At 46.7% G+C, this 24,776-nt stretch overlaps 2 protein-coding genes and 1 long non-coding RNA gene across 9 annotated transcripts in view; 1 reads left to right on the forward strand and 2 right to left on the reverse strand.

The window, feature by feature from the left end:
• Positions 1–1,565, reverse strand: part of NHEJ1 (non-homologous end joining factor 1) — a 31,234-nt gene extending 29,669 nt beyond the window's left edge. The window contains exons 1-3 of one of the 3 annotated variants that reach the window (XM_031590498.2): positions 1,446–1,565; positions 991–1,176; positions 361–570 (exon numbers count right to left, since the gene is read on the reverse strand). In XM_031590498.2, coding sequence (XP_031446358.2) covers positions 361–570; positions 991–1,176; positions 1,446–1,538 — 489 coding nt within the window. In that variant the 5' untranslated portion in view covers positions 1,539–1,565. The other 2 variants (XM_090143809.1, XM_090143810.1) reach the window with 2 other exon arrangements.
• A 1,378-nt stretch (positions 1,566–2,943) lies between these two features.
• On the reverse strand, positions 2,944–7,173 carry SLC23A3 (solute carrier family 23 member 3). 2 transcript variants are annotated; one of them, XM_090143807.1, is made up of 12 exons: positions 7,033–7,173; positions 6,636–6,796; positions 6,091–6,185; positions 5,654–5,727; positions 5,217–5,398; positions 4,953–5,076; positions 4,475–4,622; positions 4,157–4,404; positions 3,894–3,999; positions 3,649–3,816; positions 3,395–3,490; positions 2,944–3,290 (listed from the first exon to the last, which is right to left on the reverse strand). In XM_090143807.1, exons 1-12 carry the CDS (start codon positions 7,156–7,158, stop codon positions 2,944–2,946), a joined length of 1,875 nt encoding a protein of 624 aa, XP_089999933.1. In that variant the 5' UTR covers positions 7,159–7,173. The 2 variants fall into 2 exon arrangements, with proteins under 2 accessions (XP_089999933.1, XP_089999934.1); XM_090143808.1 differs by having other exon boundaries at positions 4,157–4,399; positions 4,470–4,622.
• A 2,375-nt stretch (positions 7,174–9,548) lies between these two features.
• On the forward strand, positions 9,549–18,961 carry LOC116227280 (uncharacterized). 4 transcript variants are annotated; one of them, XR_016468012.1, is made up of 6 exons: positions 9,549–9,665; positions 10,205–10,340; positions 16,175–16,388; positions 17,455–17,622; positions 18,102–18,262; positions 18,764–18,961. It is a non-coding gene; the product is annotated as an uncharacterized LOC116227280 (long non-coding RNA). The 4 variants fall into 4 exon arrangements; XR_004166526.2 differs by lacking the exon at positions 18,102–18,262 and having other exon boundaries at positions 9,565–9,665; XR_004166525.2 differs by lacking the exon at positions 18,764–18,961 and having other exon boundaries at positions 9,565–9,665; positions 18,102–18,756.
• The last annotated feature ends 5,815 nt before the right edge of the window (positions 18,962–24,776 follow it).

Genomic DNA, 24,776 nt, shown 5'->3' on the forward strand with positions numbered 1-24,776 from the left:
TGTGCCCCCAGACCTCAGTGGGCCCACCCAGACCCTCCCCGCGGATCTGTGCACTGCTATACAGGAAAACGGCTACACTAGGTGAAAAATCAGAAGGATCTCAGGCGTCCAAACACAGCTGGAGGAAAAGGAGAGCAGAAGCAGGCTGCAGCTCCCCACGGCAGAGTCCTGGGCACGCAAATCCTCAGCCCGGCCACTCCGCCGAGCGCAGAGAAAACGCTCCGCACCTCCTCCGCGCGGACTCGGAGCTGTCAGCGGGGCCGGCACCACGAGCCTTAGAGCGAGCGCAGGGCGCCCTCTGGTGCCTTACAGCCCGCCCGCACCCGCAGCCCCGCACCGCCCCGACGGGGTCCGCCTCACCGTCGCCACGGGAGCGGGGCGGCAGCGGAAGTCCCAGTAGAAGGGCAGCCCCGAGAGCTCGCTCCTCACGCGCAGGCTGAGCCCTCCGGCCGGGCGCTGGCAGGAGAAGGAGGTGGCGGCGTGCGGCTGCCCTGCCAGCACGGGGCTCAGGAGGCCGTGCAGGCGCTGCAAGACCGAGGAGACGTGGGCCGTCAGCCGCTTGTTCAGCTCCTGGGGAAAAGCAAGGGAGGGCCGTCAGGGGTCGGCTCTAGCTAGCTCTGCTCAGCCCTGAGGTTGGGGCTGTGGGCTTCCAGAGGTCTCTTCCACCTCAGGCGGTGTTTCTGGGAGCAAAACTAGCGGGAACCCCAGCATGCAGTGAGACAGATCAGACAGATCGCTGCTGTGCATCCCGGTGCTGGGAAAAGCCACCCTTAGGCTGTGAATCCCAGCCCCACGACGTTCCCCCTCACCCCCCCCACCCAACCTACCCAGGAAGCGGGGGGCACAGCAGCAGCAGGACTGCTTAGGTGGGAGTTTGTACCCCAGCCTTGCTGTTGTACCCCATCAGCTGTTGTGTCACCCAGTAGTTTGTGCTGGGACATCAGCTGGCACGAAGAGGATCAGACATCCCTGGACTCTCCAGACACTCACCTTGGACCTTTGCCCCACAGCCTCCGCGTCGGCACTCTCGCACCAGACACTGCTGAGGTCGGAGATCAGCAGCATGTAGCTTGTATCCCCAAAGCAAGCTTTGGCAATAAAAGTGGACTTGTCAAAGCAAACAGAAGCCCAAGGCTGGGTCAGGAGCCTGCTCTCCAGCTCCTCGGAGCACTCCATCTGCAAGAGAGCAAACAGGTCTCTGCCTCATCCCCAGCCCAGCAAGGCTCTGTGGGACAACCTCACAGAGACCCTTGGTCCCCCGCAGCCCCTCTGTGCTGCCCAGGGTGAGGCTGCTCAGGCAGCTCCACGCACCCCTGCATGGGCACACAGCTCTGCTGGGACCAGCACGGGGCAGATCCCAGCCCGGCTCAGCGCAGCCCCTTTGCCCACCAGGCAGGGGCCCAGGTGCCGTGCCCAGCAGGATGGGGCTCTGCGGGTACAATTACCCAAGGAGTGAAGCAGTGGGCAGCCCAAGGCTGCGGGCAGCCGGCTTTGCAGCAGCCAGCCGGAGGTGAGGGCCAGACTACGGCTCCCAGCATGCTGTTCTCTTCCGTGCTGCGCAAAGGCACCGGTGCACACTGGGATGGGCAGTGCCACACGTCACCAGCACGGGGAAACAATTTGGTGCAAGCGTTTGGGATGTGGGGGAAGCCTTGCCTGCATCACAGTGCTGGCAGATGGCAAATGGCAGCCTTGGGCTCACTGCTCACCCCAGCTACTGTGGGGGTGTCCATGGGGGTGTGGCCCAACGCATGCACTCGTGATCCTGCTATTCCGGGGTGCTTTGGGGCACAGCAAGGTTGCAGGTCCCCACAAACTCCCCACTCAGCAGCTAGGTTCAGGGTACAATGCACATGGGAAGCAGTCCCAGAAGGTTTGCATGGCTAAAATATGGCCTTGAGCTGCAGAAGAGTTAGGGGTGCATGGCCAAATTAGGTGCAGGAAGAGCTGTAGTGCAAGAGTTTGGGACACAGGGTGCAGCCTGAGTGAGTCCCTGCTCTGTGCCCTGTGTGTGCACATATGAGACAGCAAAATGGCTGGCACTTAGGAAGCTGCACCCACACTCTCTTCCCTTCCTGCAGCCACCTTTGGGTGCTCCTGAGTATCACGGTGCCCTTTGGGACCAGACTAGGGGGAACCACAACAATGGCACTGTAACCCAGCCTGGTGATAACACTCTGGTAGTCCGGCTCCTTTGTCCTCCCAGCCCAAGACCTTCTGTCCTTGTACCCTGGTTTGCAGTACACTGGAACTGCAGGGATTCCTCCCCAGCTGGGCTGTCACGAGCCAGTTCGAACTGGTGGAGGCAGCACTGGAGTGAGGGCCATGCTCCTGAACTCTGATCTGTGAATGCTGCAACCGGAGCATAGCTGATGCAGACCTCACTGCTGCTAGTGTAACTGGACGGCTCCTCAGAGGATTCCTGTGCCTTTCTGCTGCCTTGGGAGATGAACAGCAAAACGCTTATCCACCATATGAAGCCCAGCACTCTGGGACTGCCAGACAAGGGACAATATCTCACTCCTGGGCATCATTTCCTGCCCTTATACATTGCCAGTACAGAAAGGCCGGTACCTACAGTTCTTTTGGAGTACTCAAAGCATCGAGCCCTGCCCCAGCAGGTGGGAGGTGATAGCACCCAAGGGGTGAAGATGGGGTTTTAGGGGCACCCACCTTACCAGCTGCAGCAAAGCATGGTATGGTTGTGTCCTCTGCAGGCACAGTCATAGACTGGCACCTCCCAGACAAATCCTGTCCAGAAAAGAAAGCCCAAGGACAGAGGTGGTTGAAAGTTTTTATAACTCCCCTCCGAAGCAGGGAAATGAGGTCCACAATGAGTGTGAAAGAGCAGGTCCCTTCTGAAGGTTTGAGAAGTGAGGAGAAGAGGCTTACAAGCTGCCTTGGAGGGCTGGTTCACGTCCCCTGTGAGATGTCCCCACCTGTTCAGGCTCCTGTGTGCCATGCAAGAATCTCTGCTTGGCTTGGCTGCCTGTCGGCCTGCATCTCCCCCGTGCCAGGCTTCAGGAGCAGGTGTGTCCCTTCCCCTGCAGCAGCCATCCCCTCCTCAGCTACACGGCCACCATCCTCCTCTTCCTCCTTTTCATCCTCACTTCCCGGGCAGAGGAAGCAGCAGGGGAAGGCTTTGCAGGAAGAGGGGAGCAGCCTCCTCAGCCTGGTGGGGAGCCCATATACAGTGCTGGCTTTGCTCCCCTCTCTCCTGGGCTGACCAGAACTGGTCCCAGGTTTCCGCTGCACCCTGTCAGCAGGCAGACCTCTCTCCTCCAGAGTGCCTGCAACCAGGGTGATGGGAGAACTGACCCCTTGCTCTCCACAGCCAGGTCCAGAGAACAGGGGCTCATGGGGCCACACTGCAGCACCCAGAGCATCCCCTTACCTGAGACTGTGTTCTCCAGAAAGAAGGACAAGAAGCCAGTTAAAAAGACAGGCATCACAAGCAGGGAGAGGAAGAGGAGGTCCAAGGGAACCCAGCCTGGAGTGACAGGACCCGACCTGAAATGTCTCAAGCCAGCAACAGGCAAGGGGCAGAAACTGCTGTAAGACCAGCCTCCCATGACAGCAGGGACAGGTAGCTGCCATGCCATGCCACGGGACTGAGGTTTTGCCATCCCTATGGAGCATCCCCACTACCTGTGACCAGGCGAGCTGGAGACACGCTGAGCCACCGTGGCACCAGCAGTGCCATGAACATGGTAAAGCCAACGATGAAGATGTTCCTCCCAGAGTCAATGTCTGCGTACTGAAAGTACGAGATCCCCGTGCCCACGGCCACAGCATAGGTGACGCAGAGCATACCACCTGCATGGGGCAGGAGTCTTGCAGGATGTGGGCTCACATTGCTGCTTTGCAGCACAGGGGGAGGAGAAAACACCTACCATGAACTGCCAGAGGGATGTGAGCGAGGAGCCCCACCAGCCTTGGGGACATGCCCAGCATCACACACACCAACGCGTTGAGTTGCACCGAGAGGCGAGAGCCATCCTGTCATCAAGGAGGAAGGGAGGGATGAGGAGCACCACCCTGCCATGCAGACTTGCCATTCAGCCCCTTGTTTCCAGCAGCCAGAGCCCAGAACCACAGCAGTAGGTTTCCCATACCCTCCATGCTCCCACCCTCACCAGTCTCCCCCCAGCTGTACCTGCGTGAGGCCACCGGCACAGGCATTGGCGATGCTGGCAGCCGTGCCCCCTGCAGAACCCAGCAGCCCTGCCAGCAGGCTGCCCAGCCCCTCGATGCACAGCCCTCGATTGCAGGTGTGTGGGGGCAGCTGGGGGGCTTGCAGCAGCCTCCCACAGAGCACGTAGCAGCCCACAGAGTTAATGCTGCAGCCGAAGGCCATAGCGATGCCCACTGCCAGCGCCCGGGGGGTGAGTAGCGGCCACTCACCTGCAGCAGAGGACAGGGGACAAGTGACATTGCCTTGGGGTGACAGCCACACACAGCCCTGCAACCCCACCTGCATAAGGCAGCTGAAGCCATGGGGTGTGAAGGGTGCTGTTGACCCAGGAAAGCTGTGCTGTCGCCAGGTCTGGCAAGTCCCAGGAGACGTGGAAGTGGTGGACGATAGAACAGATGGTGCAGACAACAGCAAATGGGAGGAGAACCTGTAAGGTAGCACAAACCTGAGGAGAGGTCCTCCAGCCTGCTCTCCTTGACTGTAACCCTGCTTATTGTGCTAGCACCCCATCACTTCTCCCAAGGAGCTGTTCCACATCTCCCATTAGCCCACAGGGAGCACCCCAAGCTCAGTTGCCCCAAGCACCCTCTTGCATAGGTCCCCAATGCTCCCATGGCCCCCGGTGCTGCCCCAGGACTCACCCACTTCAGCCCCCAGCAGCCAGTTTGACCCCAGGACCACCAAGTTTCCTTTAACCCTACCAGGACCCCAAAGGAGCCCATGTGCAGCATGCTGAGCAGTATGTGAGCAGTGATACCGAGAGAGTGCGCAAGGTGGGGACAGACGACTCCATGGAGACCCCTGGGGCATAGGGCCAGACACAGAAGGGCAGGCGGCAGGATCCCAGGTGCTGGGAGAAGGTGATGGTGAGGAGCATGAGCCTGGGAAGAGGCACAGGTCACCATGCAACATCATGGATATGAGGCCCCAAACGTGTGCCTTGCACCATGGGGACGCCTCTTTCCCTATGACAGGGAAGCACACAGAGCTGCACGCCAGCTTGGCTCCCAAACTGACGTACAGCAGCGCTACACCCCAGTTGGCAGAGCAGAAGAAAGCAGCCTCCTTGTAGGCAGACAGCCCGATGATAGAGAGGCTGGGGGCTAGGACCATGGGCCCACAACGCTGCACTGCCCAGCCGCACACACCCACAGCTCCCAGCACCAGCTGGACCAGCCCGGAGATCAGCACAGCCCCAGACACCTGCAGGGGAAAGAATGAAATACACAGAGAGCATCCCAGTCTCTCCCAGTCACCCTCAAATGAACACCTGTTCCTTATGCTCCAGCCTTGTGCTCACCCCAAGCCCAGGGGAACCCATGTGCACCATCATTCCCCCTATCTCTTCACATCTCCTTGTGCGCCCCTACTCATAGCAATCCCCTGAAGAGCTGTGGGAGAGATGGGACAGGGGCTGAGGGGCACAGACAGCAACAGGAGCACAAGAGGAGCACCCACCTCTCGCAGTGAGGTGGTTCTGCTCTCCATGATGGTGCAATGTGGTTCAGGGCACATGGTGGCCATAGCCATGCCTGGAATGGAATTTCGGAAGGATGCAAGACTCACAGACACTGAGCCCGCCTGGGGAGAAGCTTGCAGATCATCAGATCTGAAGGCATGCAGCATAGGACTGCAGGCTGGAGAAGGGCACAACAAGAACATCCCAGAAAGCACTGCCTCTGGCTCTGGGCATGGTATAAGCCACAAATTATGCATTTGTGGCTCCAGACACATTGTCTTTGTAACCAGAGGTGAGCAGGGTGCCCAGAATTCTGTGTTTCATCACCAGAAGAGCCAGCCAGCAGACCCTTTAGTATCCCTCACCCTACCCAGATGCACTGGCATGGCCTAGGACCCCACAGGATACAGGGGAGAGGTTCCAGGGCTGCACTCACCATTCCCATCTTCACTGACTCCAGGGGACAAGTGGGAGCTCAGCACCAAGGCAGGGACCAGGTACTCAAATGATGGGATTTGAACCAGTGGCAGCCTGGGGAGGGGAACAGCGAGGGCAGGTTAGGGAGAAAAAGGGGCTTTGAGATCTCTCAAAACTCTAGGAGCTGGAGGAGTGACAGGTAGGAAGGGGAAGATGTGAGATCCCCATATACCAAATGTGCCTTAGCACATCCTGAGTGACAGCACTTGGCAAAGCCTCTGGATACACCCCAAAAGCACATGCCCAGCCCCTACACCACAGCTGTGCGTGATGCTGGAGCAAGGCAGCCAGGAGCTGCAAAGCACAGCAGTATGCTGGAGGGAGAGGTGAGAGGAGGATTCAGCAGTGGCAGGGAGGGGACAGTCTGTTCCATGATGTAGGGCAAGGGGTCATTTTGGAAAACCCAGCCCTTGTGCCTCTTCGTACCTCCATCCAAACCTATCCAAACCCAGGCTCAAAGGGTGCAGAGCCATGTCCTGGCCCAGTATCACTCCATTTGCTCACCGACTTCCCAGGGTGGTCTGCAATAATGTGGAGACGCCACAGGCAAAGAGGCTGCGTGCCAGCAGCACACTGGCAGCTGGAGTGCGGAACTGCTCCTCAGACAGGGCAGGTAGCAGTAACAGGTGGAAAATGCAGAGCAGGGAAGCCTGCATCGCAAGATGCTGCAGAGGGGAAAGGGTACATGGTCATGACATCCCATGGCACCCAGTGCCATCACTCCCATGCCCAACACCTTGCGTGGGTGCAGCATTACTCCTGCTGTCCTCTCTCTTTCCAGCACACCCTGACCAGAGCTACAAGGACACCTGCCGTAGCAGGATGCAGCCTCCTCCTGCATCTGACAAGGATCCAGCCCAGCCCTCTCCCATCACCCCATCTCGCTGCAGTCCCTTCTTACCTGCAGGGCTAAGCAGCAGCTCAGCATCCAGGAACACACCTTTGGCCAGGAGCAGGATGTGAGTGCCGGGCTCCCAGCACCAGTCACTGGATGGCGGCCCCCATTCATGCTGCTTCCTTCCCTCATTGCCACCCAGTTTGCAGGGCAGGGTCTCACCTCCCCAAGGAATCCACGCAGTCCCTACAGAGGGCTGAACTTCCACCTTCTGCAGAAGCTGCCCTAGGGTTAGCCATTAACCTGAGTTGGTGAGTAACCTGCCCTTACAGCCAGGAATGCAAGTGTCACTATGGGTGTCACCATAAGGGCCAGGTGATAACCGCCCCTGGCTAGGAACTGGACATTGCCACAGTACCAACTGCCTGTAGCCTGGGTCTCACTCAGCCCCTGCATCCATCCCTGCTTCTTTTAGTACACAGAGCAGGGACTGTGCCAGAGCTCAGAAGACACCTCTCCACATGTGCTTGAAGCTCAGAAGACACCTCTCCACCCACATCCCCACCCACAGCATCCTCAAGGTCCAGCCTGGCTAACTGACAGTTTAATCCCATGAAATCTCTGTTGAATTATTAGCTGGGCCTCCAACTTCCAGAACTGCATGCTGCCCCTCCTCAAGCAAACTGAAGATTTCCTGGTGTCCAGTTCAGACAGAGAGGATTCTGCAACCATTAAGTCCTGCTCAGAAGTCCAAACTGACTTTCAATGCAGGATTTTCTACACATATTCACCACTATTCCAAGCCCTCAGCTAAAAGAACATAATTGCCCAGTCCTTCATGTGATTAGAACTGGGTTGTGTCCATAATAATTAACTGTTGCAAAATGCCAGAATTTGCTGTAAGGAACGGCTGAGAATGACTGCAGAGGAATTACTTGATAAAAAGATTTTGGTTGAAAGCAATGTGTGGAAGTCACCTAGTCCAAATACCCTTTCCACACAGTGCTAACTTCACTTCATGTTTTGAGATCCTGGGCCTTGTCTCTCTGAGTTCCAGTGTGCAAGGTCTGCTCTGAAAGTAATGCCTCCTGTTTTACAGCAGTGGACCTTTACATGTACAAGAACAAAGAGACATTAGCACCACAGGAAACAGCTGCGGTTCTACAGATTGAGGGCAGCTAGAAATTTAGCCAAGAGCCTCACTTAATGAGCTCATATTGCACTTCAGGGCTCTCGTGCACATGTAGTTGACTGACAACACTGCACAACCCTGCATCCACAACACTGCTGAGACTGCTTAAGGGAAGATCTTAAAGGACAGGGAAAACAGGAAAATCAGAGGAGGATGAAGAATAAGCTTATTCACTGAGCATGTACCATACAAAATATTTCTTCCTTTCGTGAGTGGCAGATAAAGTTCCACATCCATCCACCTACTACCAGTGTTGCTTACAGTACAGTAAATCATGTTCCTTACTATCACATCTACGCATTTCTTGAACACCTCCAGGGACAGTGACTACCCGGGCATCCTTGGGCACAACTCACGGCTGTTTCCTCTAGTTCTATCGCTAGTTGCCCAGGAGAATAGGAGAGACTGAGACCTGTTGGTGGGCATCCAGAGAAGGGCCACAAAAAAGCATTCCAAGGGACAGAACACCTCCTCTATGAGGACAGGCTGAAAGCTGGGGCTGTTCAACCTGGAGAAGGCTTTGGGTAGATCCGATAGCAGCCTTTCAATATCAAAAGGGAGGTGATAAAAAAGCAGGGGACAGACTTTTCTTTAGCAGGGTCTGTTGTCCAGGGTCTGGAGAAGGTGAAGTTGTTTCAAACCATGTTGGAATTCAATGATACACCTTTGCTTCATACACAATTCCATGTAAGGTGCCATTTTGTCAGACTGCCCTGCTGCCATCTGTCATATGGCAACAAAGTGTAATGGAATACTGGTAGGAAGGTTCTTCTGTCATACCACCAACATCCACCATGGGCCAACTTCTGGAGCAGCCCTTGCATATTGCTATTATCTAGTTATACCACAGTACCTTTGAAAAGATGCTAGCTAAGCTCAGTGTTGTATTAGGCACTGTATATATACATACATGTTAGTGCATATATTTATGCATATATTAATTAAGCTCTAGCTGCTCTTGTCTCTGTAAGAACATGCTACCAAGGACTGTCTTTTCATTGTGAATGTTTGACTTGTAGCAGCCACTGCAATCTCTCGTTATTGCACAAGCCATCCATAGACAATGAATACCAGAAGCACCGCAGCCATTTTATGCACAGGGGGCTGAAAATGCCAAATGCATTTGTAGTGAAGAATCAAAAATTTTTTTTTTGCCATTTCCATTTTACCAATGTTTCATGATCTCTCACGATCATGAGAGATTAAACTGACGTTCTGTAACATAATGCTTTCCTATCAATGATCTCAATGCAGGCTTCCCTTTGTTACACTTTGAAAGCAAGTTTTCATTTCCTAATATAGCAGAAATGCTGTCAGGGCTTGAAACAGTGATTGAGCACCTGGTGGGAAGGCAGGGCCAACCCAGGGATCTCAGGTGCATCTAATGCCACTGAGTGAAGGAAGGGATGGAGCCAGAATCCACCCCTTCCTAGACCTCATTTAAGGGCTGGCAGTGGAAGTGTGGACATCTTGGTGGAGATTCCTGCCTGCTGGAGGCCTTCTGTAGGTAAGCAGTTTTTCTTGCTTTGTGTCTGTGGCAGCTGCTGCATTTGGGTTTGTGCCACTCTGCTCTTACTGCTGCGCTTTTTCACATTATAGTGTTACACATATGCATGTGAATATCTGCCTGTATGGGTGAGTGTGAGTAGGAAAGTCCTTGGGAGAATTTAATATTTATCCTGTACTTTCAATTGATTTGCTTCCAATTTGCTTGTTAATCTTTTTCAAGAGAAACCTCTGAGATTTTTTAAATTGACATATTATAAAGACTTCTTACGGATGTGAAGCATAGTGTAACATCTACATTCTAATGGATGGCTGAGGACAAGGAAAAAAATCATAACAAAGAGGGTTATGTCTTAATTTTCTTCCCTAGCAATATTTTTAAGTCTTGAGAGTGTGCCTGTGCTTTTGTACAAAAAAGAAAGAAATACACAATGTGGACTTCTTGTGGACCAAAAAAAATAAAAAAGACTTAATTTTAAATTCTACTTCAGTATTAGAACATAAACCCAGAGTAACAACAATTCCTGTGACTTTTTGTAGGAGCCAGTTATGACAATTGCCTTGAAGAGCATTTGGCTTTATTATATTGCCCTCTACCAGCACTGCAGGAGATTGCAGACTGATGCTTAGCACACGGAGGAGTAAGTCTGGCAGGAGAACCACGAGATCAATAGAAGTAAGTTGCTTCACACTGCTTAGCAGTATTGCAGAATAAAATGTTCCTGGCTTTGGAATCCAAAGAGGGGCCTGGGTTTTCTTCAGCCTTGCTGAAGGGTTATTCATTTCTTTAGAGAAGAATCATGTATTTAGGAGAGAGATCCAGTGTTATAAACTTGCCATACCGTTGCAGTGATATCCTTGGAATTAATGGGGAAAAACCATCTGAGTTCTGTAGATACGAGCTGGTGAGAGAACTGTTGTGTGAAACTGTGAAGAAAGTTTCTTTAGCTCCTGTGCCAAAGGTTGTTATTATTTCTAATTTTTGTCGACATTCTAAAAGAATACATAGTTTTTTCCCCACTGAAATATTACTATGATTAGAATTTATTATCATTCAGCATCTGATTTAAACTATTTTCCCCTTCTAAGTTTTAGATTATTCAGTGTCACTGAGGTCAATGGGAGAAATGGATCCCATGAATTTCTCTTCTTAGCTTGAGAAAGGGCTTGAAATATCTGGCTTATCTTGAATCCACAGTGGAATCTTCAGTGTTTCTCCAGTGTAGGTACCTAAATAACACTGTTATACCTCGACTGTTATTGCTGTTGTCACAGCTTTTGTTGACTGATGTGGTCTCTTCTCACTGGTGACAGGGCGAGGAAATGCCTTCAAGTTGCGCCAGGGTAAGTTTAGGTTGGATATCAGGAAAATCTTCTTCACAGAAACGGTCGTTAAGCACTGGAATGGGCTCCCCAGGGAGGCGGTTGAGTATCCCTGAATGTGTTTAAAGTCTGTTTAGATGCGGTGCTCAGGGACGTGATTTAGTGGTGGGCTGTTAGAATTAGGGTAGTATGGTTAGTTGGACTCGATGATCTTTAAGGTCTCTTCCAACCTGAGTGATTCTGTTTGAACTTTTAAACTAACACAGAAAAAAAGTCATAAATATTTCCAAGATGAAAACTTATCTTGATGCAGTTCCTTCAAGGGAAGATTGACCCAATGCAGTGGTTGAAGAAAGTTCTTCATGAAGCTTTGGCAGGATTTCATTCTTTTGTAGTTGAATTTGCCCATCTCACGTGCTGGAATAATCCTTTAAGAGAGCCATCTTTCTGTACAAAGAACTGGAGTACGTGTGAATTACTCATGGCAGCAAGCTGAAGATCTGACTCCTTGTGTGTGAAAGATGAAAGGTCAGGTCAGGACTCTTGGCCCTGTAAGATGCACCAGCTGTAGCTTCATCCCACCCATTTAATTCACAGATCTTGTACTCCTGTCTAGTTTTAGCAAGGTCATCCAAGCTTTCAAAACGACAAGAGAGGACAGTGTTTGAGAGCCAAGCTGATAAAGTTTTTTTTTTTCTCTGGCTTTATCAGAAATAAGCCACCAGAACACTTCCAAGGAAACCAATCTGTTTAGGTATTCTTTCTTCTAAAGGCTATTTAGCAGTCCTATACTACTGTCCGTGGTTTGCTGTGACATCCCTGCTGGAGCAGAGGATTGACAAGCTTCCCATTGCTTGTCTTGGCTGAAGTGCTCAACTCTGCGTTTTGTGACCTTGAATGGATGAGGTTAAAGTTAGGAGGACTCACCTGTATTTTTAAGGAAGCTGTACTGATTGTTTCTACCTTATTTCGTGAAGTGTATTTTGATTGCTGAAGTGGCAGCGAGATCACCCTCAATAGGAGTGTTAGTGTGCAGCACTTATTTCTGTGGTGTATCAAAGTTGGAGGTACGCTTGAGAGTTCTTCAAATAGCTCTGTGAGGATGATGTAAAAAGGCACATGTAGAGAATTTACTCTAGTGAACTGTTCACAGAAACAAAGGGCTCCTGCGAAACTGTGGTTTGAGGCTGAAATACAGAATGATGTTGATAACCCTCATTATGTAGCTGGAGGCTTTCATAGGTGTCTCTTAAAATGCAGTGGGGAAACAAAGATCTATTCTGTCTCTGTTTCTTGATTAAGCAATGAGACTTTGCTGGTGATAAACTGATGTGTAAGAGAACACCAACCTCATTAGACTAAGAGGTGATGTTACTCTATTTTAGGTCCCTACATTTTTTTTTTTGTGAAACAAATGTGAAGTAAACTGTGTCACAAGGAACACTTAGTGTAAAACACAGTGAGAATGAGGAAAAGAACACAAAATATTTAACAAAGTCTATATATTTATATATAATATATTTGATGATCCACAATAAAATGTATTTTATTTTTTTGGATGCTGTTGTTTTTAGAGTCAAACCCTGGAAATAATGTTTTCACTGAAGTAACTTTCTGCTGGAGTCTGAGAAGGTGGTAGAACTGTATGCAGATAACTTAATAAAATATGAAACTTTGTTTTTGTAACTTTATTTTGAAAAATGTGTTGTCCAGTTCACCTGTATTCCACTTGGCCTTATAGTGATATGTATGTATAAAATACATCTGAATTTGCCTTTAAGAAGGAAGATGACAGAATTAATGTCTTGAATGAAGCACTCTGTACCATATCTATGCATAACTGGGAAAGCCTCTAGTGATTTCCAGCATCACAGGTCATCCTTTCTCCTGGTAGCTTAGGGGCCTTTCCATTAATGTCCTATTTTATGTGATGCCAATTTTTTTTTTTTGCTTGTTTGGTTAAATGCTGGTAACAAAGTTCACAAAAGACTGGATTTTGTAAAATGTGGTTTTGTTTTTCTGGTATTAATGAAGCTGTTTGTCAAAGCATCTGCTACCTGTGTTTTCAGGATAGTGAAAATGGCAAGATGCCTCTTATAGTAAGAGCATTCATTCCACAGTATTTCTAAATTCTGTAGTAGTAAATAAGCAGTAAAATAGATATTACCAGGAATAAAACTAAAGCAAATTATATTTGTAGTGCTTTTACAGACTTTGCTAAGAGGAAAAAACATGATAAACAAAAGAAAGGTGTGTTAAGATGCTGAAGAGAATAGACTGTGATTAGTGCATGTTTTAGATATGCTGCCAGGTGGATGAGATGAAGGTGTGCATTTGCCAGCATTACTGCTCTTGAGTTTTGATTGTTCCAGCAATTTTAAGAAGCTGTTTTAGAAGGGATGTGCACACTTGGCACTCCTTTGACTGTCTAAAGAAGCTGTCTAGATCAGAGGAAAAGATGTTGTTTTCCTCATGTTCTTGAAAGTAACCTTTTGTTCTTTGAAATTCTATGTGCTCTGTCCCACTGCTCCTCCTGTACTTGAGCTCAACTCCAAATTCTTGAAGGCAGTAACAAATTTTCCAGACAGTTGAAAGATTGGCTGACCTCTTGTTTCTGGGATCCAGTTGTTATCCATTTTTTTGGGGGGGAGGAGGGGTAATTTACATTGTTTACAGTATATATTTGTGGGTAATGTGATTCCTTTATGAATTGTGCAAACTTAAAGATATTGGGGTGACACTTTCTGCCAAGAAGCAGTTCCTGAATCTCACCAGTGTAGGTGGGAGATAAAGTTCAGCAGTTTTCTCTCTCATAAAGACACTGTGACTGTAGGTTATATGTGGCTTCAGAGAGGTACCCAGTGCCAGCAGAATCTCAGTCTTGTAACACAAGGTTTAGACAGCAAACTTTAGACTGCAGATTGTTGGAAATATTTCCACAGGGGACCGTTACTGAAAAATGTTCTGCTAAGACCATCTTCTTCCTTTCTCTTCTTATTTTCAACTTGTAAAAATGAATGTTTTCAAATGACTTTCAGTGGTAACCTTTCCTTCATCCAATATGTAAGTTCTCATCTAAATGAAGAGAGCCACTCAAATCTAGCCTACTTCAGACAGGTACTTGAGTCTGTTTTACTTGGAATCCAGTTAACAAAACTAAATTCAGCATGGCTGACCTACACTAACATGCTGGTGGTATTTTTGAGGGTTTGAGGTTTTTTACAAGTGGAGATGCTTGGTTCATCTCAACATGAGAGATGAACCATGCAGCGATGAAACCATTCACCACTCTCCTGAAGAGATTCTGAGAACAAGAGGATAGAAAAAAAGGACAGCTTAAAACACTAGTAGAACTGATAATTCATTTCTAAATGTGGGTTTTCTCTTTTTTGGTTATAAAATTATCTTTCATTTAAAAAAGGCTGGTTAAAGCATTTTCATCTTCTCCATCCCCAACAAGGTGATGTTTATTTCACTGCCTTCAGGAAACTGCACCCAGTACCTTTTTTTATTTTATTTTTATGGATGTAGATCAGAAAACCTATGTGCTGATGCCGCCTTTTCTTTGAAGATGACCTTGTTTCCCTCTGCTTTTAATCTGCTTGAGTAAACTGCTGCTTTAAGAATTTCAGAAGGCATTCCATAAATCTGTAGTGAAGTGTGAAGTTAAAACAGATAGGACAAGCATAATGGTGCTTCGCTCATGAAAGTGGGAATTAAATTATTGAAGAGAGGAAAATATGGATGGGCCATGGAGAGGGAACTGAGGAAACAAATATAAAATTTCATGAAGAGGAAAAAAAGGAAAAGCTGAGAAGCCTTAGGCAGATATTAAATTTGCCAAATGAAATGCCCAACAGACTTCACTACAGTATTAATTAGTGATCTATATGATTACCTATGTCCTGCGTTCTGGTTGGGCTTTGATTATTTCTAACGTTACAACTTAAGGATAAATAACTTCATTTGTACAGCGATAAGCTGAAAATTTCTGACTAAAACTGAATTTTAACTCTTCCAGGTTTTCCCAGTCTCAGTGCATCTGTGCTGGATGCAGTGATCTGTGTAAAAGACCATCATTTGCTTTGGAGTGCTGATGTACATGTGAAGACTTAAATCTAGTTATTTACTTGTTCACTTGTGGGATTTGGTTGAATGACCTGACTTAAAAGCAGATGGATAATTAAGGGATTCTTTGCAGAATCGTGCCACATTCTAAATGGTTCTCTGTGTAGCACAGAACATCCCTTACTCTTTTCTTCTGAATCCTCAGTTTCATATGTCTTCCTAGAATAGTTTTATTCTTTCTCACCATCAAGTAATCAATACTAACTGTTTAAAGGTGCTGTTACTGAACTTTCTACTCTCTTACATGAATTAAGTTTTTATTTTGCCAACTAGTATAAGAACTCTAAATGTTTCTTTTCACTTTCTGTTGTGTTGTTGCTTTCTGTCATTTCAAGTGACTCCATGTGTTGCTTTCATCACCCTGAAAGCACAATCTATAACTGAAAAATGGGCTCTGAATTTGTGTGGTTGGCAAAAGCTGTGGTCTAAAAAAGACATCAGAGCCCTTTCAAAACGTTATGATGTTCCACAGAGGATTTCATTTCATGTTGTACTGTAGAACATAAAATTAATATAATGGCAAGAGATGTTAGGCATGCTCATCTCTAATAATGGCTTAGCAAGATACAGCCTGAAAGTGTATTTTCCCATTGAAACTGCATTTATATTGAAAACTATATATAATATGTAATGTATTACAAAGTGAACTTTATCAGGTGGTTGCAAATGATGACTGACATCCTTTGTTATCTACAGAATTGAAGTAATATTAATAAAAGTACTAAGGGCTGAGCTCTCCCTGCACCCTGTGTGCACTGCAGGTAATAAGCTAAGTATCATCAGAAGTCTACAACACAACGACTTCAGTAACTGGAAGTCAGGTGTTTCATAAGTGTGTGAATTAATTGTGTCCATGATGTCAGCCAAAAATTGGAGCGTGCTGGTGATTCTTGAGGTTCTCCTTTATGTGGTCATGAGCAAAATGGTAAGATGAGAAATAATTCAGTTAATGATGTGGGCTGAGTTCTCACAGGTAGAGTCCAGAGATGAACTGTGGTCTTTGCAGCCATTGTACCCATGAATGCTTCTCTGCTCAGTGTCTGCATTTCTGTCCTGCAGCTTTCTTTGGTCCCATTTCAAACCCAGCACAGGATTTATGAGATGACAATTGGCTCCATCGTGTTCCAGGTGGCTGCTGGTGATATTACCAAGGAAAGTGGAGATGTCATCATAGACATATCAAACCAAACTTTCAACCTCTAAACAGGTACTTCAGTCACTATTATGTGTGGAAATAGGACTATTTCCACATGTAATAGGAAGCACTAAGAAGGTGAGTGGGAAGCTTTCTTGTTATTCTATGCTACTGGATAATGCATTTAAGACTTGCAGGAAAGTGAAATTATTAACTTCAATTTTTCGATAATATCTTTTAACACAACATCTCTTATATTAAAGGAGAGGAATGTTATTGTGGCTTTTACTTCAGTGAAACTTCTTAGGTTTCTCAAGATGTCTTTTGACTTGAAATGCATAAGCCTAATATTTAAATGATACTGTCCAATTATAATTTGTGCTTTTACCAAAAATGAGAGTATGGAGTATCTGATTCTGCCTTCAAGACAAAAGAGCATCTAAACCTTTGTAAAGAACAAGATCTACCTATGATTGCATCCTCTTATTCTGGTAAAGCTTTAAATGATATAGACAAGTCCACAGACTTGAACACAGGTATGAGCTGGGGATGATGTTAGCAGAACTCTTAATAGAGAAGCTGTGTCTCATTAGGAGCAACTCTCTGCCTGCAACTTTTTTTTATTCTGGAGTGAATAACATTTGCTGTTGTCTTCAATAGCAACCTACTACTGTACCCTGCATGACTAAGAGGGGAAAATCCTTGCATCTGGGTTCCTGCCTTAGAGGCATTTGTAGACCAAACTGAGCTAGTGAATGGCAAACACAATGAGGAGTAAGGATGGAGAAGGATTTGGCTTAAAAGCCTGTTTGCAGGCTTCCTTTATTTTGATAACAGAAGTGGGAAAGTCTCTGGTGTGGAAGTCAGCTCACAAGAGCAATGGGAGGGAAGGATTACATGGAGGAGCTGAGCAGTCTTGTGGAAAGACTGACTGTAGTACTTAGTCTGCATGAAGTTTTCTACATCTGCAGAGCAAGCTTGGAAAAGAAAGGTGCACAACACTTTATTTGGTAAATAATTCACAATCATGAACTGCATCCCAGAAAGTAAAAAGAGGGGGTATTTATCAGCATGTGAAAAGAGACTTGAAGCTTATCCTGGGATGTATCTATTGTTCTTTCTTATCTCCTAATGATGATGACTGTATGTGTTGTAAATAATTGTTGATTGTTTACTTACCCCTGCTTATGTTTCATCCTTGCAGGCTAATGATGGCTATATAACCACCAAAGCAGGTGTGTGAAGCCTGCTGTGCAAAAATAAAAATAATTCATTTTGTTGCCCAAGATGATATCCAAGTGTCAGTCTCCAGAATGCTTCAAGAATGTGGATTACAGCAGTACACCTGTTATCTTCCCAGTGATTGAAACAGGTTTGTGTTGTCATCTTGAACTGGTTCAGTACATGCAATTCTGTAGATCTCAGAGCTGAAACAATTAGTGTGTCTGGAAAGGTAGTTCTTTAGTGGAAACATATTCAAAAACTGTCAGGAAACTTATGAAGAGACTGGAGACTTGATCTTTACAGTTTGATAGTAGGTAATGAGTATGAGTGCTCTAGAGCTGACTCTTTCTTGATAATAGGGGTTCAAACTTATTTATATTTATAATATATGCATCCTCCGAAGGAAATATGCAAAGCAGTTTTGGCAAATAAAGTTGATCAGGCTTGTTTAGATTTGTGGTGAGAGTGAGAAGCAAGTGGAAAAAGCAGAAACCTGGCTGAAGAGTACAATTCTGAAAGAACAGTTTCAAAGAGAAATCAAGGGTGGCTCCATCTTGGATTTTGATGAGGCAGAGAATGAGGAACTGCATGACCTACAAATGAGGTTAAATATTGCTCTGTTTTTAGGAGACAACTCTATTCAAATTACAGGACTTAGCCAGGATGTCTGGTTTGCTTACTCAAGTATCCAAGACATGATCCACAGTGTTAAAACTGCTACATATGAAGCGATCTAAGAAGATCTTTTTCAAAAATTGAGTGGAAATACTTGGAAAAAAGATTCCTATGTATCCTTCAACAGTATGACAAATTTTCTTGGAAAGTGCTTTTATAAGAAAGCAGAAAGATGTTTCAGTTTTCATTAACAAGAAAAAGTACACAGTGAACATAGAAGTGTGCTACACGTTATCTTTCCTTATCTGTAGCACTTGTACTAATAAATCTGCAGGTTAGCAAAAGCATCTTGATGAGTTGAGGGATATTCACACACTAAGCTGGGTTGCATCTAGCTGAGTCAGTAAGAAATAGGAAGAATACATAGAATATTGTTAGATGCCATTTCTGGAGAAGGTGTTAGAGTGGGGAATGACAGTAAGAGGATTGTGCAGTTATTTAAAACTGTTGGAAATAGAGGTATGCATTCAGAAGTTCTTAACAAGCTTACCAGCAATAATTAGACATGCTTGTAGAAGTTGCCATTCTAAACCATTTCTGTTCTCAAGATGAGCCCTCTTCTATTTATTTCAATGATTTTTCTTATAAAAAACTTGTTTCTCTGGTCCTTACAGGACTTTTCCTGGTTGTTTCCATTGTGTGCAAGAACATACACTGACCAACATTGCTGATGCATTTAGTTCTCCTAAGTGGTCACTGAAGTAAGTTGGGATAAGACAGAAAATAAAAATTTTACTGGTGATTAATTTTGGGGTCACAATAGGGGGGCTGATGAGATGGAAATAGCATTAAAAGTAATAACTGCATCTCTATTTCAAGAATTTTGAAATTCTAGGCTTGCATGGACTTGTACATTTGACACACATCTTAGCAGTGTTACCTTCCATCTTGCTCAGAGTGCTAGATGACCATCCTCGGCCCCCCAGGTACCTCTGCATAATAGGTTTGAGGCCCTGGAACTTGAGGGAGAGGTGAGTGGGGGTGTGGAGGGAAAAGCAGTTGACCCCATGCCTCAAGACTGCCTCCACCTGGAAGGATAGAAGGGTGGCTGTTGTGGGAGACTCCCTGCTGAGAGGAACAGAAGATCCTGTATGTTGGCCTGACCCTACCCATAGGGAAGTGTGCTGCCTCCTGGGGCATGGGACAGAGACATTTCTAGGAGACTGGTCTGATTTGCCCTTCTGGTCTGATTATCACCCATTATTGATAGTCCAGGCTAGCAATGACGAAGTTGCTGAGAAGTCTCAGAGCTATCAAGAAAGACTTCAGGGGACTGGGGCAGGTAGCCAAGGGAGCGGGTGTGCATGTGGTGTTTTCTTCTATACCTTCAGTGGCAGGGTAGGATACTGAGAGGTACCAAAAAACCCACCTCGTAAATAAGTGGCTTAAAAGTTGGTGCAAATCCAGGAATTTTGGGTTTTTGACCATGGGGAAACTTGGCGCCTGGCATGATGGCAGCAAATGGAAGTAGCCTGTCTCTGAGGGGGGGGGAGGATCTTAGCTGAGAAACTAGCAGGACTCATTGACAGGTCTTTACCCTAGGTATGTGGGGGAAAGGGGGCAAAATTGGGGCCGCTGGGGTTGAGCAGGTCATTTGAGGGCTCGTACTGAACCTGATGGGTTCTACCTTTTAAAAGGGTAGATAACAGCAGGACGAGGGGAAATGGTTTTGAGGGAGGGAAGATTCAGGTTGGATGTCAGGGGAAATTCTTTACCAAGAGAGGTGAGGTACTGGAACAGGCTGCCCAGAGAGGTTGTGGATGCCCCATCCCTGGAGGTGTTCAAGGCCAGATCGGATGGGGCCCTGGGCAGCCTGGTCTAGCATTAAATGAGGAGGTTGGTGGCCCTGTATGTGGCAGGGGGGTTGGAGATTCATGATCCTTGAGGTCCCTTCCAACCCTGGCCATTTTGTGATGACAGTTTTAGTTAAGTTACCAATAAAAAAAAAAAGTGGTACAGAACTCAAGAGCAGACTTGCTTGAATGGCTTGTCCCTACCTGGTTCTCCCCACTTGCTGTGGATCTCCTTATTTCCACGAGGATATTTGCCTGAAATCTGTATGAACCGTTTAACCAGTTCTCTTGCTTATATAAAATTCTCTTTATGGCTACTCTTTCTTTTCTTATGCTAAGAAAAAGGGAAGAAAGAAAAATCAAAGCTTAAAGTAAACTACAACGTTTTATTTTTCCATTGTCTGCTAAGCAGCCTGGTTCAAACGCAGTTCCTGACTTCTGCCAGCAGCTTGCGCCGTTTATCTTCCTCGCACCCAGGAACACAAGACTTCCAACAGAAATCTCTGAGGCTGCACTAGAGCTGGTGTGACAAACAAGAGGGACAGCACAAAAGCTGTAAAGGAGAAGCATCCCTACTTTTGATCCACCTCTGGGTCATGTATAAGAGCAAAATGTGAAGGGAAGGCATGAGATGTAAGGAGAAGGCTGAGGTCCTCAATGCCTTCTTTACATCTGCATTAATAGGCAGATCAGTTATCCTCAGGGCACTTTACGTCCTGAGTCTGGAAGCCTGGAATGCTATGCAGAATACACCCCTGGTGATTCACGTGGAGATGGTTAGAAAGCACCTTCTCCATCTGGACTGTCACAGGTCCATGGGACTGGATGGGCCCCATCCTGGGGTGCTGAGGGAGCTGGTGGGGGTGATTGCTGAGCCACTCTCAGCCAGTGCTCCTGGTTATCTGGAAAGGTCCTAGAGGATTGGAGGCTTGCCAATGTGACTCCCATCTACAAGAAAGGCCATAGGGAGGATCTGAGGAACTACAGACCTGTCAGCCTGGTCTCAGTACCAGGGAAAGTTATGGAGCAAATCGCCTTGTGTGAGATCACACAGCACGTGTGTGGCATCCAGGGGCTAGGGCCCAGCCAGCACAGGTTTGTGAAAGGCAGGTGGTGCTTGACCAACCTCATCTCCTTCTCTGACTTGTTGATCAGCCTGGTAGGCGAGGGAAAGACTGTTGATGTAATCTACCTAGACTTCAGCAAAGCCTTTGACATGGTCTCTTGCAGTATTCCTCTGGGGAAACTGGCTGCCCATGGCCTGGACAGGTATACCCTTCTTTGGATAAGGAACTGGCCATGCCCAGCAGGTAGTGGTCAATGGAGCTAAATCCAGGTGGTGACCTGTTTCAACTGGTGTCCCCCAGGGGTTGGTACTGGGGCCTATCTTGTTTAATATCTTTATTGATGACCTAGACGAGGGGATTGAGTGTACCCTCAGTAAGTTTGCAGATGACACCAAGCTGGGAGGTGGTGTTGATCTGCCTGAGGGTAGGGAGGCCCTTCAGAGGGATTTAGATAAGCTGGATTGCTGGGCTGAGGTAAATGGGATGAGGTTACCAAGGTCAACTGCTGGGTCCTGCACTTTGGCCACAACAACCCCATGCAGTGCTATAGGCTGGGGGATGAGTGGCTGGATGACTGTGAATAGGAAAGGGACCTGGGGGTGTTGGTTGATGCTCGACTGAACATGAGCTGACAGTGTGCCCAGCTGGCCAAGAGGGCCAACGGCATCCTGGCCTGCATTAGAAATAGTGTGGGCAGCAGGAGCAGGGAGGTGATCATCCCCTGTACTCAGCACTGGTGAGGCCGCACCTCGAGTACTGTGTTCAGTTTTGGGCCCCTCACTACAGGAAAGACACTGAGGCCCTGGAGCGTGTCCAGAGAAGGGCAGTGAGACTGGTGAGGGGTCTGGAGCACAAGTCTTATGAGGAGCGGCTGAGGGAGCTGGGATTGTTCAGTCTGGAGAAGAGGAGGCTCAGGGGAGACCACACTGCACTCTGCAACTTCCTGAAGGGAGGTTGTGGTGAGGAGGGGTTTGGCCTCTTCTCCCAGGCAGCGAACAGGACCCAGGGAAATGGCTGCAAGCTGCACCAGAGGAGGTTTAGGTTAGACTTAAGGAAGAACTTTTTCTCTTAGAGCGTGGTCAGGCACTGGAATGGCTGCACAGGGAGGTGGTGGTGTCGCCATCCCTGGCAGTGTTCAAGAGGCATCTGGGTGAGGAGCTGCGAGATGTGGGTTGTGCTTGTGGTAGCAGTGGTAATGGGAGGATGGTTGGACTAGATCTGATAGGTTGTTTCTGACTTTGTGATTCTATGACACTATCAATGTAGGCACCTCTATGTAACAGTGCTGCATTCCCTAAGCAGAGCTGCAAGAGTTAATGTGGCCCCAAAGACATCTTAGACATGCAGCTGCATATACCATCAATTATAGAAGCAGCCTAAATAGTTCTTAGCCTCAAAAATCATAAGAAATGGTGACTTGTGGGGGGGAAAAAAGCTTTTGAAATATGTTATAAAGTACAGTAAAAAAACATCTTGTTATTGGCACACCCCAGTCTCATTGTGAGGCTTTTCTTTTTAATAACACTGCTCTCAACTGTATGTGACACTGTCAAGCTCTCCATGCACACACACTTGTCTGTTCAACTGATAGACAGAGTCTTTATTTTGAACACCTATGATGCCTCTGCAAGCACTGCTTTCTGTAAACAAAGCGTGGCTGTTGCCTGGAAAATAGTTCATACAGGCAACTTGGAGACATTGCAACTGTCTGGCTTCTGAAGTATGACAGGAGTCAACAAATAATAATCATTTCATACCAAAATCCAACTGATATCCAAAAAGCTTAGAAGCTGACTTAGAAGCTGAAACAGGTATATTTAAGCTGTCTTCAGATGTTCAGTATCTAAAAGCAGTATTCAGTATGTGAGTTTAAAGTGGTAGTTTGTTAAAGTTTCTTTTCTTGCCAAACATCAGTCTGTTCCTGTCCATTCACCAGTTTGTGAGCTGACCCTAATGCTTCTAATGAGAACAAGAGGATACAAATCAATCTTTGAGTCAGTATTACTACTAGCATGGAAGCATCCTATGAAAGAAATATTGCACAGAAGGTGTCTGTACTGTTTGCCATGTCTTATCCACTGTGTACAAGCAGAGCTTAAAAAGAGAGCTTAACATTACAGATGGAAATACATGCAATACTTTCACTTTTCTTCCTGTTGTGATATTTTTTTTTTTCCCTCTTTTTGTGCAAGAGAACAAGGGGGAATTGCTTTTTATTAAGTTCAGGACATATATTCATTGAGCGTGATGTTAACGAGTTATGATCTAGTCCACTGCCACTGAATGTTGAACAGGATCAGAAGAGCAATGTATTTTCACTGGCAGCAGCATTATGCTGAGAGCCGAGTGGGGAAACTGGTCTGAGCTGTGGTTGTGCTAGCTGAATGAGAGAGATCCCTGGTGGAATTTCTCACTAAAGCTAGATTGAGGACAAAAGAAAAAAATACTTCAGAGAAAAGTCTTACTGAACTTTGCGTACAGCTAAATTCAGCTTCAACTTTAATAAATTGACATTTATGAACTAAAATCAGGCCTGCCCAAAAAGCTGCCTATCTCTGATTCACACCAACCAAGTAAAAACCATGAAGAGTGCTGAGTGATCACAAGCTTATGAGATCTATTGAAACAGCAGCTGTGCACTTCCATGTCTGTCTCACAAAAGCAGAGGTGACAGACTCTTGCCGGTACTCCAAAGGCATTGAAGGCTAGGAAACATCAAATGCAGTCACAGCAAAGATAATCCATCTCTGTGGTATCAATACGTGTTAGACCTTTACTGGCTTGTAAGGGAAAACCTGGAAAAGAATATGGAAACACAGTACTGTGGTAGCTCTGTAAATATTGCCTCCTATTTATTTATACTGTTTATCCTGTTTGTTTCCATGGAAATTACAACAGAGTGAATAACACAAGTTGAGAGAGCAAATTCTCAGCTACAAAGTACTCTTTTTCAACTTAGTCACCATCAGTAGCTATTTATTTTTGCCACCTATGAACAAGAGCCTGCATGCCATGCTCATAAAAACCTGCACAAGTGGAGGTGATCCACTGTGGCAGTTGCTGAAACGCAGCACCCCCCACCTCAGTGTCCTCATGTCTGCTGGCTGGTCTACGGGAATGCTCAGCAAGTGTCAATCAATGTCCACGGGTGCTGTTTGTTCTGCAGGGGGATATGTACTTCTACCTCCCTTTCTCTTCCTCTCTCTGTGTTGGGTACCATTTTGTCCAGCTGCCCCTCTGCTGCTATCTATTGCACAGCAACAAAATGTAAGGGAATATTGGTGGGAAGGTTCAGCCTCTATTGCCATACCATCACTGTACGCCTCTACTGTCTCTGGCCGAGGTCGTAAAATAGGAGGTGTTTCTTTTGGATCATCATTCATATGGAGAAGGTGCATGCATCAAATTGAACCACTTATTCAGCTCCTCCTGCAACGTGCTTTTGTCTGTCAGTGCTGCAGTTACTAGAGAGTCTATGAGACTCCAAATGCAATTAAGTCTTGGCAGAAATGCAGTTGGAGGCTGCGGTAGTTTCTATAGCAACCTGAAAGGCTCAAGACTTGTAACAGATTAACTTTAAGGCAAGATAAGTATATAAATATTGTTCTCGCTGACCATTTCCTTTGCCTGTTGTGATCCATTTTCCATCTAAACAATATAGAAATACAGCCAGATGTCCAACTCATTGTTAGCTGGGGTAAAAATAATTTTTACAAACGTTCTGTTTGAAAAATTTTAACAATTTCACAGTTGGGAGAATCATCAGA

Source organism: Phasianus colchicus, chromosome 7, assembly GCF_987193195.1.
Source record: "Phasianus colchicus chromosome 7, bPhaCol1.hap1.1, whole genome shotgun sequence".
In the NCBI taxonomy this organism is placed as follows: domain Eukaryota; kingdom Metazoa; phylum Chordata; class Aves; order Galliformes; family Phasianidae; genus Phasianus; species Phasianus colchicus.

Coding starts and splice junctions, on each gene's coding strand:
- SLC23A3 (XM_090143807.1), bottom strand. CDS start 7,158: ATGAGGGAAGGAAGCAGCATGAATGGGGGCCGCCATCCAGTGACTGGT. Junction 6,186..6,635: donor CAGACCACCCTGGGAAGTCG/GTGAGCAAATGG, acceptor TCCCCTCCCCAG/GCTGCCACTGGTTCAAATCC. Junction 4,405..4,474: donor GCTTCAGCTGCCTTATGCAG/GTGGGGTTGCAG, acceptor CCTCTGCTGCAG/GTGAGTGGCCGCTACTCACC.